The following is a 14,791-nucleotide window of genomic DNA, read 5'->3' on the forward strand; positions in this document are numbered from 1 at the left end:
TTTTTTCACTCTTCATTCTTTCCATCCCCCCAACCCCCACCCCCCCTCCTCTGGATGCATAATTTCAAATGACCTATCTTTGAGTTCACTGATTCCTTCTTCTGCTTGATCAAGTCTGCTTTTGAAGCTCTCTAGTGAATTTTACAGATCACTCATTGTATTCTTCAGCTCTGGGATTTCTGGGTTTTAGGGGGCTTGGGGGGCTTTTTAAAAATGGTTTCTGTTTCTTTGTTGAACTTCTCATTATGTTCATGTATTGTTTTCTTTATTTTGTTCTGTTGCCTATCTGTGTTTTCTTGTAGTAACTGAACTTCATTAAAAGGATTAGTCTGAATTCTTGGTCAGTCAGTTCATAGATCTCTATTTCTTTAAGTTTGGTTATTGGAGCTTTATTAGTTTCTTTGGTGGTGTCATGTTTCCCTGATTCTTCATTATTCTTGCATACTGGTGTTGTTGTCTGTGCATTTGAGGAAGCAGTCTCCTCTTCCAATCCTCACATTTGCTTTGGCAGAGAAAGACCTTCACTAGTCAGGCTAGCTTGGGATTCTAGAAAGGGCCAGCTGGTAGAGTCCATAGGAGGGCAGGCAGGGCCTCTGGTTGGGTGGGGCCACTGGCTCAGCTCTGCATTCAGGCAGGACCACTGCCTGAGCTGCCTGGTCAGGTGGAACTGCTAGCTGGGGTCCATGGATAGGCATGACCACTGGCTGAGCTCTGAGGTTGCGTAGGGCTGCTGCTTGGGTTCTCTGTTCAGGCAGGAACAAACTCTACTCCCTGGCTGGTTGGTGCTATTAGCTGGATTCCATGTTCAGGTGTAGGCAGAGACTGTGCTCCACAGTTGGGTGTGCCCACAGGATGAACTCTGTGTTCATGCAGGACTCCAGGCTATGTTCCACAGTCAGGGTCCCTGGTCAGGCAAGACTGCAAGCAAGCTCTGCCGTCTGGTGGGGCTGCTGGCTTGGCTCTCTTTTTTTTTTTTTTAAATTAAAAGGTTTTTATTATGACCTTTATTAAGAGCTCATAAATCACATTCTTAATCTGGCTCTGTTACTACTTTTTCCCTCCACAAATTCTCCCAAAATTATAAAAAATAAAAATGTATAAATATACATTGAGGATTATGCACAGGCCACTAGCCAGGGATGCCAGCTGGGCAGAACTGCTCACCCTGCTTCCTGGCCAGATGGGGACATCATTCTGATACCACAGTGAGTGGAATCGCTTACTGGCCTCTCTGATTGGGTGAGGTGGCCAGGAGAGATGCAGAGCCACTGCCATGATCCACACACTGGTCACTGTGAGCCCCGCCCACTTTTTTGTTACTAGCTGACCCTTGGTGGTCTAGCCTTGCCAATTTTCCCATGGTTCTCCATGAGGCGAGACAGAAGTGACCTTCCCAGGGAATACTCCAGAATGCTGAGGAAACTGGATGACCACCTTGACTCTCTTCACCCCACTAGAGAAACTGGATGCCTCAGTGTGGCACTGTGCTTGCTTGAAGGAGGGGCAACAGAGTCAAAGTGAAACCACTGTTCTTAGTGTTCTAATGTGGCCTCTCTCAGTTTTTGTGCTCTAAGAGAGTGTTTTTACCTCACCACCAGGTTCTGGGATTTTCAGAAAGGCATTCTTGACTGTGAATAGTTGCTAATCTGTATTTTTGATGAGGACTAGAGCCAGGGATCTCCTATACCACCATCTTGCTTACACCAGTCCCTACATCTGCTCTTAATTGCAAAATTAAGTATTTATTTCCGGTCAGGTTCTTCCCAGAGAATATGATCTCAAACTTTATTTTACTCAATTCTTATCAAAAATATTTGTTATAAGAAATAACATTTATAAAAGATTACCTAATGTAGACAAACTTTTAAAATTCCTAATTGCATTTACTATAAATATTTTATCAAGAATCTAAGTCCCATAGTATCTTTATAAGACATTTCTCTTAGGCAATAAAATGCAATGCTTCTCCTAAATTTTTTTGTTTTTTATCTTATGAATATTGAGACTAACAAAGCTTCCCTCTTTGCTACAGCTGCTGGACAGCCCAGAACCAATGTTGGGCACAACAACTGTACATGACTTAATGGTGTTCTTGTTTATGTACCAACATTTGCTTGAGTTTTACATTATGATCTTATCTTTAATTTCCAGATATCTCATTGTCCTTTGCTGTGTTCTTACATACTATATAATACACATTTTTTAATAAGTCACCTCAAATACTTTTTGAAAGAAAGTTGGAGAAAAAAGACAAGTAGGCAAGTAGATTGAAAAGGTCACTAGAACATTTAGCTTATTCCTTTACAACAATTCTTCTTACTTCTTCTCTATTCCCACCAGTACTACCCTAGTCAAGGGAAGCAGACAAGATATTCCCTTAGGGTATCTTTGATGCTCAGGATTCTTATAGGTATTTTCTCCCCATTTTCACAAATATAATAATGAAGAAAGCAGAACTTACCAGATAAACAATATGCAGATCATTTTCTAAAACAAAGCCCTTCATTGCTCTTTGGAGGTCAGCAAAAATATCTAAAGTATCAACTGGAGAAAGTGAAGAAGAAAGAGTTGCCGAACCAAGATGTGTTGGATGATACACACTTCCTGATTTGGGATTGGAGGTGGAGAAATAAAGGACCAAATGTTATAAATAAAATAAAACAAATGCTGTCTTTTGGCATTCTATAATTAACATTTTAAGGCTCTGATAAATTTTACAAACAGAATCCAATGCATGGATATTTATTAGCAGGCTCTATGCTAAGTGTCTGATGTTGCTGAACACAGCACTGATTTACTAAAAATGAGTTGAAAAGTCAGTTTCCTTTTATACTGCTGAAAAAGTCAATTTCCTTTTACTAAGCAGTCTTAGATACTCTAAATCACTAAAGGTGAAAAAGTGAGTAAGTTGCAATTAAGAATAATTTACCTTCTGTTCCATCACTAGCTTCAGTAATCTGGATGAATTCATTTTCTAGTAGCCACATTACACAGGCCTCAATTGCTCCAAGTTGAACAGAATCTTTATTTTTCTGAATTCCCTGCTTCCCTTCTTTCATACTTGCAGCCAAAAATGTGCAAGAAGCGTAAGTTTGTATGTCCTGTGATGTACTCGCCACGCCACCAACTATTATCTGAGACAAGAGGTTTGAAATATTCTGTAACTTTTTAATAAGACACATAGGTCCTCAAAATATAAAAGAAATAACTTTGTTCTCTTAAAATATTATCAGCATCTTAATGTAGAGACTCTTTATTAACTCTTCCACCATCATTCATTACAAAGGTAGATAACACCTACTGACAACATGAAAAGTTTTCCTTAAAAGTAGATATAGCATGTTCTCATAAATGAAAATAAATGAATCATTATCTATCTGAAATGTGGGAATTAACATAATTAAATAATATACATATATAAGTATATAACATATATAATATAAAGGAGGTGTTGATGGTTCATGGCCATGAACCAAATCAATTCTACTCATCCTTCCTTTTTTAAATATGTGGGCATATATGAATGCAAGCATTGAATACTCCCCACCTAGAAGAGGGGTGAGAATCAGTGTAGAAAAAGATGAAAGTGGCATCTTATAGATATCATTTTCCTCAAACTATTCTATTACATATACTAATCTGCCCCTTGTCTTCTGTCATTTAAAGTATACTGGAAACATACCAAATCAGTCTAAACAGAGCTATTTCATTCTTTTTAATGACAGCAAAGCATAGTTTTACCAAGATTTGTTTAGTTTTAATAGTATTTTAGTTGTTTCCAGTTTCTTCTTATTACCAATAGAGCTATAATAAACATTCTTGTATCTTTAATTTGATGAAATGTCACAAATACATCCCTAGGTAAAATTCCTAGATGTGAATCTGCTGGATAAATGTCTTTGTGCATTTTTTTAAAAATTCTTAGTAGGTATGGCCACGTTGCTCTCCAAAAGAGTTTCAGCACTGTATGAGTGCCTACTTTCTACAGTCTTACCTACCCTATGCTATCAATTACTTTCTTTTTTTTTTCAAACAGAGCTAAAGGGGAAAAAACGAGAATGAGTACAATACCAGTCCTCCAGCACCAGCAATGAAACCAACAGCAAGGCATGCTGGTATAGGAATAGAAACTTTTTTGGATGAATACATGAAACAGTTAAAAGGGGTTACCTTTGAGGACTCTGAGCAAAAGGTTTTATTTTTCACTTTAGATACTTCCGTCTGTAGAAGTTTGCAACTTCTAATTGTGTATTTGTAATTTAATTTTAATGTCAACAGGTATTATCTGGATGGAGGAACTAAGGTCCATTTTTGTCATCTTTTTTTTTTTTTTTTTTTTTTTTTTGCAGTACGCGGGCCTCTCACTGTTGTGGCCCCTCCCGTTGCGGAGCACAGGCTGTGAACGCGCAGGCTCAGCGGCCATGGCTCACGGGCCTAGCCGCTCCACAGAATGTGGATCTTCCCGGACCGGGGCACGAACCCGTGTCCCCTGCATTGGCAGGTGGACTCTCAACCACTGCGCCACCAGGGAAGCCCTGTCATCATTTTTTTTAATTCAGAAAATAATAAAGAACATCTAAAAAATAACCATCTGGCATTTGTGATTTAATACACTGTTTTGAAGTAGATTCATATGGCACTAGCTGTATTAAACTCCAGGAAATAACTATATAAAGTAGAAGAGGTTCAGACTTGGGAAGGCTATAAATAATCTCATAAAGAAACACAAAACTAAGATTTTTCACATACTAAAGTTCTATCATTGTACTACAGGAACGAAAAAGCAAATGGTAATTTAGTGAACTCTCTCTTACCTCTAGAATAGCTCTTATCATGCTCGAAGTTACTTCTTCTCCTTCTTGTCTTTGCAAACAGCTGCGAACAGGTTTTAGAGATCCCTGAAGTAGAGCGATACCTTTTGATTTCTCAGAGTTTTTACAAATTAAGATACTCTCACCTATAATCAAAAAAAACTATACAGTTGCAGAATCCCAACACGTTTACATAAAATACCTGCTAAAGAGAATTTAAACTGGCTTACTTGTTTAAAAGGAGACAAGAGATAGTGGTTGTTATAGTCATATAATTATCACTAATGTTTTTATTTTCTGAATTTTGGATTGAAGGGGATCAGAATATGCTACACCAAAATATGCCACTTTAGCATAAGGATTATTTTGACCTGAAGCCAATTGGGAAGCAGCAAACATAGAAAGAGCTCTTTGCTTTCTCCTTATTTGCTTAGAAGCAGGACATAAATTTCTCTGTGAAGGTGTTCCCCTTCCTGTCTCTTACAGCAGGAGGACAATTCTTATCACTGGAGACAAAAAGTCAGTATTGAGATGGGTGTGCACAAACCTCACTAAAGAAACCTTAACTTGCATTAAACTCCAGCATATATCTACCTTCCCACAATGTACCACCCCCTAGAAGCCCAAACCCCTTTTCCTTTGTCTTGTCACTTCTCTACAATTCATCAACCTTTGTTAAAAGGGTATATAAGCCCCCAGCATCTAACTGCTTCTTTAGATTTTTACTTTTCTATTAGGGACTCTGTGTATGTAAAAAATTAAATATTAACATCAAGTCAAATATGTATGGCTTTTTTCCTGTTAATCTGTAATTTGTCAGTTTCATTTGCAGGCACTAGGCATAGAACCTAAGAGGGTAGAGGAAAAGTTTTTTCCTTCCCTACAGGATTAACTATTGTTATTGAATAATTAAGTATATAATAGTAATAGATATTTTGAAAACTATAAAGGAAAATGCAGATGCAAATTATTACTGGTTATGAAACTGCATACCAGTCCCTTTGTCCCTGTCCTTTGAAGTAAAAAGCTCCCAGGCCTCCCCTCAGTCTCAAAAGGCTAGCTCAAGAGTTAATGATTAGGAAATGGGAAGGTGTAGAAACAAAGAATAGCTGTTGGGCCAGGAAACTGGTAACAATTTAGACTATAAACCAGCCACAAAGCAGAGTCACCGAACTCTCAGTTCCCTGAAAGATATAGATAAAAGGTCTAACACACGTTCCTAAGTTGTTCTATAGGAAGCAGACCCCCAGATGAAAACTGCTGACTGCAAGCATGTAGACCCCAGACCAGCTGAACCCAGAAAACTGGTGATGCTTGAAACTTCACCTTGATGCCAACCAATCCAAGAATTGTGCAAAAGCTGCTCATGCATCCGGAAGCACCCTCCCTCACACTGCCTTTAAAAGCCCTTTGCCTGCACCAAGATGTTAAGATCGTTTTTAAGGACGCTAGTCCACCATCTTCTCCTTCTCAGTTAGCTGGCTTTTTCGAATAAAGTCACTTTCCTTGACTCAACACCTTGTCACTTGACTTACTGGCCTATCGTGTAATGAGTAGCCAAACCTGAGTTCAATATCAGTTATACATGATGATAATATAAAATCAAAAATATTAACAGATACCTAGAAATCACATTATAACACTCACTAATTTAAATGCTTTAGGCTATTGAAACAATCAAGTGAACAAAAATATGTGAAAGCGCTTATTAATTAAATACATATACAGGACTTCCCTGGTGGCACAGTGGATAAGAATCTGCCTGCCAATGCAGGGGACACAGGTTCCATCCCTGGTCTGGGAAGATCCCACATGCCACGGAGCAACTAAGCCCGTGCTCCACAACTACTGAACCTGTGCTCTAGAGCCCGCATGCCACAACTACTGAGCTAACGTGCTGCAACTACTGAAGCCCTCATGCCTAGAGCCCATGCTCCACAACAAGAGAAGCCACCGCAATGAGAAGCCTGCACACTGCAACGAAGAATAGCCCCCACTCACTGCAACTAGAGAAAATCCGCATGCAGCAACAAAGACCCAACGCAGCCACCAAAAAAAAAAAAAAATTAAACCTTAAAAAAAGTCACTAAGAAAAAAAATATACAATTTATACAAACAAAAACACTTATTACAACAATTAAAACTAGAGAAAACTAATTTTTTTTCAAAAATGAATCCAATAGTAAGGGAAAGGAAGCAGTAAATAAGATATTCAACAGGCAAAATGAAGGCCATTTGCATTAGAGAAAAATAAAAATAAAAGTAGCATTGTGGTGGACTATACAAACCACCCAGGCAGAGAGAAAATACAGATGATGCTTTCTTAACACTGCCAAATTGAGAATCAAGATAGGAAAAATATAAGGAACTATAAACTTGATAACCATTGGTTATTTACCCCAAATATAATTACAAAAAACATAGGTGCCATCAGAACAAACAAACAAAAGCCAGGTGAATAAAATATACCACCTGGCTCTTGTGATAACTATAAAACAACCCAGCTTAAAACAAAAAAACTACCTAGAAAATGGATCAACTAGCATTAGCAACAAGGTAAAAAGCCACTTTGAGCAGTGTAAAGCTCTTCCAGGCTTTGATTCTTCAACAAAATAGACAACCCTTTTTCAGGATGAGCAAGATTTATGAAAATGCCCAAAATAATGCCAGTATATATGTCCAGATCCCATTCCCACCTGCCTAGTGAGGCTGTATCCATATTATAATTGAGAAGTCAATTAGAATCAAATCATTCATAGATTTGATATAGATAGATCTGCAAACTTTTTAACTGCAAGTCACTGTTTTGGCACAAAGCACCATCATCCTACACTGGAAGGTTCCAAAAAATCCAAAGAGAGATTGAAGAGTCATCTAAATAAAACTCCATGAACTATCCAGGAAATATTAATATCATTTATAAAATGCAAAGAAGTTACAAAAATGCTACACAGTCCAAAAAGAATGACCAAGTATTTAAATCTTCATAGTTGATATGAAACCCTTTATTTGCACATTCCCCACTTAAAGAAATTCTGAGCAAGCCATATGCCATCCTAAAATGGAACATTAAGCAAAGTCAAAATCTCAGAAGTTTCCAAGACCTCAGAAACAAAGTTGTTGTGGTATATTTTAGTATTGTTTGAATGTTATCTGATTTAAGGCTTGATATTAGTCCAGGGTGCCAACCTTCCTATTATTCTTCCCCATGAGAAAGATAAGCACAAGCTAAGAACGTAGCAAGGCAAATAAAACCTCCTTATCTTTACATCACCTTGAAGACCCTCTGGCCTTGAAAGAAGAGTATCTATGTAAAATGAACTTACACTCCACTCTCCAGAGTTGTGAGTCTACTGAGAAATGAAAATTGGAGGAAGGACAGACGGAGGCAGTTAGGAATGAGAAGGGAGCATCTTAGCTCTTCCTCCCGCCCTTTTAAAACACATAAATGTAATCTGCATATTTCGTAGATAAAGTAAGAGACAGAAGCAGGATAAACTTATTTGATGCCTTTAGTAAGAGAAATCCAATGAGTTGGAAGGTTTGTTTAATCAACAAACTTCTTAGGGCTTAAAAGTGAGGCAGACCAGTGGCCCTTCAGGGATTACATACAGACGAATCATTTGCTACTAGGGCTGAGACTAATACTTGCCCCTAATAGCCATTCTCTCATTCTTTCTTTAATAAAACCCCTAAATGTTAGATGAACACAGGGTCACTCAGCTAGATTATATTCACCAGCTTCCCTGTAGTCAGGGAATGTAAACATATGACTTAGTTCTGGCCAATTGTGTGTAAGGAGAAATACTAAGTGCAACTCTTCTGGGAAGTGTCCTTAAAGGGTAGGATGGGCCCTTTACTTCCTCATCTCTCCTTCCTGATGACTGAAATGCAGATGTGATAACAGAGACTGGAATAGCCATCTTATACCACAAGATAGAAACTATATTGCTGAACACGGAAAAACAAACTAGAAGAAAGAAAGTGTGACAGAGAATGTTCCTCTCAAAGTTCTTTAATGTTAGAAGACTCAACAATTTAGTCATACCCAGAATAATGTAGCAGGCAAGAAATAATATTTGCTGCTATCTTCATATTTAATTCAAACAAGCCTCTTCCCTATTGCTTAAGACAAAAGTTTTGTTTGCATTGCTGGTAATATTATCATCACTTGCTGATACAAAATAAGAAACTGAAAAAGTGTTTTTAGAGCCAGCACCAATTTAGAAAGAGAAAGAGGGTACATGAAGTTCCTATTCCAAAAGTGTGTGAGTACTTCCCGGCTCTCAGCATCCCTATTTGAACTCTTACAGCAGGCACCTAAACAGAATTAATACCCATAAAAATTAATCCCTTCACTAGCACAAAATAGTAGATGATACTGGAAATTAAGTCATCTTACAGCTAATGTGATGTCATCTAACATAATACTGAATCATTTCACTGTATATAATACAAAAGAAAATCTTGATTCTACATTACTAGACAATCAATAGTTGATGATATGAAAATTTTAAGTTATACTCATATAAATATTAAACAAATCCAAAAGGATGACATTAGTGTTTTGGATAACAAAGAAATACAGCATGATAAGAAATGGGTTGCCATTCAATTTCAGGTAGACTGACACTGTCCTTCAGCAACACTATTACAAAATTCAAACTCACTTACCTACTGTGTCTACTCCTTTCCTGCCAGCACGACCAACCATCTGCTTGTAAGTAAGAATATCTAGAGGTCGACCACTGAAAATAGGAGTCCGAATGATTACACGACGTGCCGGTAAATTCACCCCAGATGAAAGAGTAGAAGTTGCTGCCAAGACCCGAATCTGACCTTGACGGAAGGCTCCTTCAATGATATCCCTCTCCTCAAAAGTAAGACCTAAAAAAAAGAAATTACAATAACATATATTAACATATAATGAAAATATTGTACTTGATCACTTACAAATGGATCTGAGAATCTGTTACAAGCATGTAAAGATTTTTTTCAAGCTATTGTTATGACTGTAAACAAAGAAGTAATCAAAGTGTACCAATTTAAGAGTATAATCTGCCAACCCTTGTACTGTATACTGTACTTCTGTCTCATCTTCTAGACCAGGGGTTGTCAAACTTTATCTGTAAATATTTTAGGTTTTGCAGGACAGATGGTCCCTGCTGCAACTACTCAACTCTACCACTGTCACGTGAAAGCAGCCGCAAAACAAATGGGCAAGACTGTGTTCCAATAAAACTTTATTTACAAAAACAGCTGGATTTGACCAGCAGACTAGTTTGCTGACCCCTGCTCTAGACAAGAACTCCTTGAAGGTAGAGACATGCCTTATGACAGTATCTGCAGGGTCTATCCAACACCATGGTGAGACACATAAATAAATGTCTGAAAAATAAATACATGAGTAAATGAAAAACAGCACATAGAATACACACTTACGTGGCTTATTTTTTATTTTCTTTTATTTTTAAAAAAATCAAAAGGATTGGGATTCTAGTTTGTAAATAAGTTGTGGGTCCACCAGTATTCATTTTATTAGTATGCATTATAAGTTATATACAATGAAAATTTTTTTATGTGTTTGTGTATATGGGTATATATATATATTTTTTAATTTTATTTATATATAGCACGATAAAAGTTTTAAATAAATTGAAAAGGTTAAGTTCCTAATCATAGAAACTATATTTTCTTTTTTACATCTTTATTGAAGTATAATTGCTTTACAATGGTGTGTTAGTTTCTGCTTTATAACAAAGTGAATCAGTTATACATAAACATATGTTCCCATATGTCTTCCCTCTTGCGTCTTCCTCCCTCCCACCCTCCCTATCCCACCCCTCCAGGCGGTCACAAAGCACCAAGCTGATCTCCCTGTGCTATGCGGCTGGTTCCCACTAGCTATCTACCTTACGTTTGGTAGTGTATATATGTCCATGCCTCTCTCTCGCTTTGTCACAGCTTACCCTTCCCACTCCCCAGAAACTATATATTCTTAATCATATCCTCAGCACATATCATCATTGACAGATCATACCCTGAAAGAAATTATTCAATTTGGTGACTGTCATAACCCTTGCAATTTTGACAACCTAGGTATTTGGTTTTTAAACACTTGTAGCCCTCTCAAAATATAATATGACAAATTCTAAACTTAATTTGATTTTGATATACTCGTGAGAATATTTCCAGTACCCCTTGAGATAAAAGGAAACAGAGTGGCATAAAATTAGGATAGCAAGTACCACTCTAACCTAATTTTTAAGAAAACAAAGTATAGAAAGGTAATAATTTTAGAATTCATTTCCCCAATGGTACAAGAAAGCTTATATCTAGTACTTATATACCATACAGATAAGTAAACCTACATGTTATTCTTATTCTTGTTTAATCTTAATCACACAATTTCTTAAAATAAAATCTAAGAGTATTAAGTGTGGTTAACAAGAAATCAAATGCAAATCAAATATAAAAATAAAAATGAAGAAATTATAAGGATTCTTGGAGGGGGCTTCTTAATAACATATTATAAATACGGATACCTGCATGATGAAACGCTACTCCCCATGGCACAGTTTTTTGTAATACAGAGTCCAGTCCTGAAGGCAAACGTTTTAACTGATCCATCACTTCTAGGAGGCCCTTTTGTTCCAGTATCACTGGTGGAAGTTCAGATGATCTTACCAATCCTGTCACAAAAAAATCATCAACACTGTCACCTCCCCTTGGACCTCTTTAACTGCTATCTGCCTGAGTCGTGACAGAGGGCAATGGTTCTGAAACTACTACTTATAATAATCACCTGGACGGGGCTTCCCTGGTGGCGCAGTGGTTGAGAGTCCACCTGCTGATGCAGGGGACACGGGTTCGTGCCCCGGTCCGGGAAGATCCCACATGCCACCGAGCGACTGGGCCCGTGAGCCGTGGCCGCTGAGCCTGTGCGTCCGGAGCCTGTGCTCCGCAATGGGAGAGGCCACAACAGTGAGAGGCCCGCGTACCGCCAAAAAAAAAAAAAAATCACCTGGACATCTTTTAAAAATACTGATGCCTGGCATTCACCTCTGGACTTTGTGATGTGATGCAACCTGGACATAACGATTTTTAAATCTCCCCAGGCAATTCTAATGTGTACCAAAGTTTAGGAAACACGATATTAGGGTGAGATCAAGCCCACAGGAGGAGATCAAAGAAACAGCTGAAGGAAGGAGAAAATTACAGATACTACCACTCAGAGACTAAAAATCAAAATCCTCGCTCAAAGTGTGCCCCACCCCCCCAAACAAGCAGTGTCAGAATCACATAGGAGCTTAGTTCTAAATGACAATTCTTCTAGCCTTTTTGGCACCAATGTGGTAATTAATCATACATTACCCTCTGTTTTTGCCTCTATGTGTAACTTCCCCCAGAAGACTATCTTAGATGCAAGAACTATGTTTGCTTAAAGAATTTCTTAGACTTTTGGATTTCTGAACTAGTAAACCTTCTCACAGAATGTATCTTATATTTTATATATTTTTAAGTCTTTTAGGTAAACTTTTCCTAAAATTTTGAGGATCCACAGAGGGTTGCCAAAGTTTTATTTCTCTAAGAACAATTTAAAATTTTTTTAAATTATCATTGATTCCTTATTTCAAAAGAAAAGTTATTTTAACATAAAAAAATTAGTAGGGATAATTTCAAAATTTAAACTTCATCTTTATGAAAAATGTGCTGCCATGTCTTTACTTTTCTGGTGAAAAGTTCATCATAGCCCAGGCTCCAGTCTAAGCACCAGGATTTGGGAACCACTGCTATAAATCAAAATAACAGAGCCTCAAGCAAAGAAAATATTAATAATGTTTCTGGTTATTAAGGAATATAAATTATCATGGTTCACATAAAAAATATAAGTTGGCATAATAAGAAAGTATCAATTAAGAGGGAACTAGAAGAGATATTAAAACGTTGGATCAGAGTCTACCCAATATAACTTCAGGCAAAGTTTACTTATTGGAGCTAGGCTTGAGATATCCATCACCTGTCCTCAAGATGCCACTGTCATAACAAAGTCATAAAATATCACAGTATTCTGTAACTAGAACTGGTCTCTGTCTTCCCTACACTTATCTTTGACCCCAAGGGACCATAAGCTAGAACTCATCCTAGAATCAGTAAAAATATATACTAATGGTTATAGCAATATACTAATCAATACTCAGCAATAAAAAAGAAACAAATTGATAAAAGTAACAATCTCGATGAATCTTAAAAATATTATGATGAGTAAAAGAATCCAGGCACAAAAGACACATACACACAATATGACTTTATTTACTATATGAAATTCTTAGAAAAGACACAACTAATCTAGAGTGACAGAAAATATATGAATGGTTGCCTGAAGCTGGGGATAGAGGGAGGAGATTGACAGCAAAAGAGAACATTTTAGAGTGACAGAAATGCTCTACATGTTGATCACAGTGGGGGAGTTAAACAGGTGAACACATTTGTTAAAATTCATGAAGTTACACACTTCAAGTGGGTACATTTTATTCCACATAAATTCTACCTCAGTAAAGCTTTTAAAATATTGGGTTGGCCAAAAAGTTCATTCGGCTTTTTCCATAAGATGTTATGAACAAACTTTTTGGCCAACCCAATACATGTGTATATATGTATATGTACGTGTGTGTGTGTGTGTGTGTGTGTGTATGATTCTTTTTAGAGTTACAGTTTGGAAATATAAAAAAGATATGACTGCTTTCCCCAAAAAAATGTGTATATGTGAAGTTTTTTATACAATTTAGGGGCTTCGAGGTCAACCTCTCAAAGCCCATGGATCCTAGATGAAGAACCTCGTATATACCTGTAGAAATCCAACATTTTAAAATTCTGAAGATTAGTCTAAATGTGTGTACACATCGTCTGTAAGGAGGATAAGGAGATGATTAGTCACAAAAGCATAGTTTTACAAAGGAGTATACAGTAGGCAGGTGGTGGCAATGATGAAAGAGAGCCATGCTTTGCTAATATAATTATTAACATTACTTTCAAGCAAATGTCCTAAGTATGGAGGCTTTCACAGCTATCAGTAACTTACCCTCAGCTTGATGGTGTAGACTGTAAAACGCATAGGCAATGATATCTGCCAACTTCTCACACCATTTCTTTGACGGACAGAAAAGTAATACTGAATGGTTATCACGAATGGTCTCATAACATAAACTAACAACATGGTCCTCATCTCCCTTTAAAAGAAAGAGAAGTTGCCACTATAGTAGTACTTTCAAAACATTTTCATATCATTTTAAAGTCATTCATTTTGCTTCAAGGGAAAGGTTTTTCTACTCAAAGGCATGATGAAAATCAGTTACACAAAATCAGTAATAAAACAAAGAAAAAGCAGAAAGAGAAAAGAAGAAAATAAACTTCCTTATGATGCAAGGTGAGTAGGAAATATCTTATATTCATTCAACTAATATTGACTGACCTCCAACCCTCAGGTAATGGGGATATTATGGTGAGTAAAAGAAAGTCAAGGTACTATCTTTAAGGAGTTTAGGTCTCACTGGGGAAACATATTAAAGTACTAAACAAACAAATGTAAAATACAATCATAATATTTACTATGAAAGAGAGTATTATGGTGTTTTGAAGCCTCATATTTGACATAAATTTGAAAGATCTGAAAGAAAGGTTTCCCTGAGAAACTGATGATTTAGCTGAGACGTGAAGAATGGGAAGTATTATCCTAATGAAAGGTAACTGGGGGACAGAGAACACATCTCAAGCAGAACAAAGAGCATTTGTAAACACCCAGTGGTGGCCCAGGGAGTTCTCAAAACTGGAAGGTCAGTGTGTGTAACTGGATTAATTCATTAATCCATTCACTCATTAAGCAAATATTTACTATGTGCCATATATTGTTCTAGGCACTGCGGATGGAGAATAAAGCAGAAAAACAGCTCTGCCCTCAGAGTTCTTCTACTCCAGTAAGA

General features: G+C 37.1%; 1 protein-coding gene across 2 annotated transcripts in view; it reads right to left on the reverse strand.

Annotated features, from left to right (window-relative positions):
- Positions 1-14,791, reverse strand: part of POLQ (DNA polymerase theta) — a 175,222-nt gene that overhangs the window by 144,128 nt on the left and 16,303 nt on the right. For both annotated transcript variants that reach the window (XM_022564544.3, XM_089909957.1), the window contains exons 7-12: positions 13,894-14,041; positions 11,357-11,503; positions 9,486-9,698; positions 4,815-4,957; positions 2,930-3,134; positions 2,462-2,604 (exon numbers count right to left, since the gene is read on the reverse strand). In XM_022564544.3, coding sequence (XP_022420252.2) covers positions 2,462-2,604; positions 2,930-3,134; positions 4,815-4,957; positions 9,486-9,698; positions 11,357-11,503; positions 13,894-14,041 — 999 coding nt within the window. The remainder of the gene's footprint in view (positions 1-2,461; positions 2,605-2,929; positions 3,135-4,814; positions 4,958-9,485; positions 9,699-11,356; positions 11,504-13,893; positions 14,042-14,791) is intronic.

Source organism: Delphinapterus leucas, chromosome 4, assembly GCF_059928025.1.
Source record: "Delphinapterus leucas isolate spDelLeu-1000000601 "Yukka" chromosome 4, BTC_Dleu_Yukka2, whole genome shotgun sequence".
Lineage (NCBI taxonomy): Eukaryota > Metazoa > Chordata > Mammalia > Artiodactyla > Monodontidae > Delphinapterus > Delphinapterus leucas.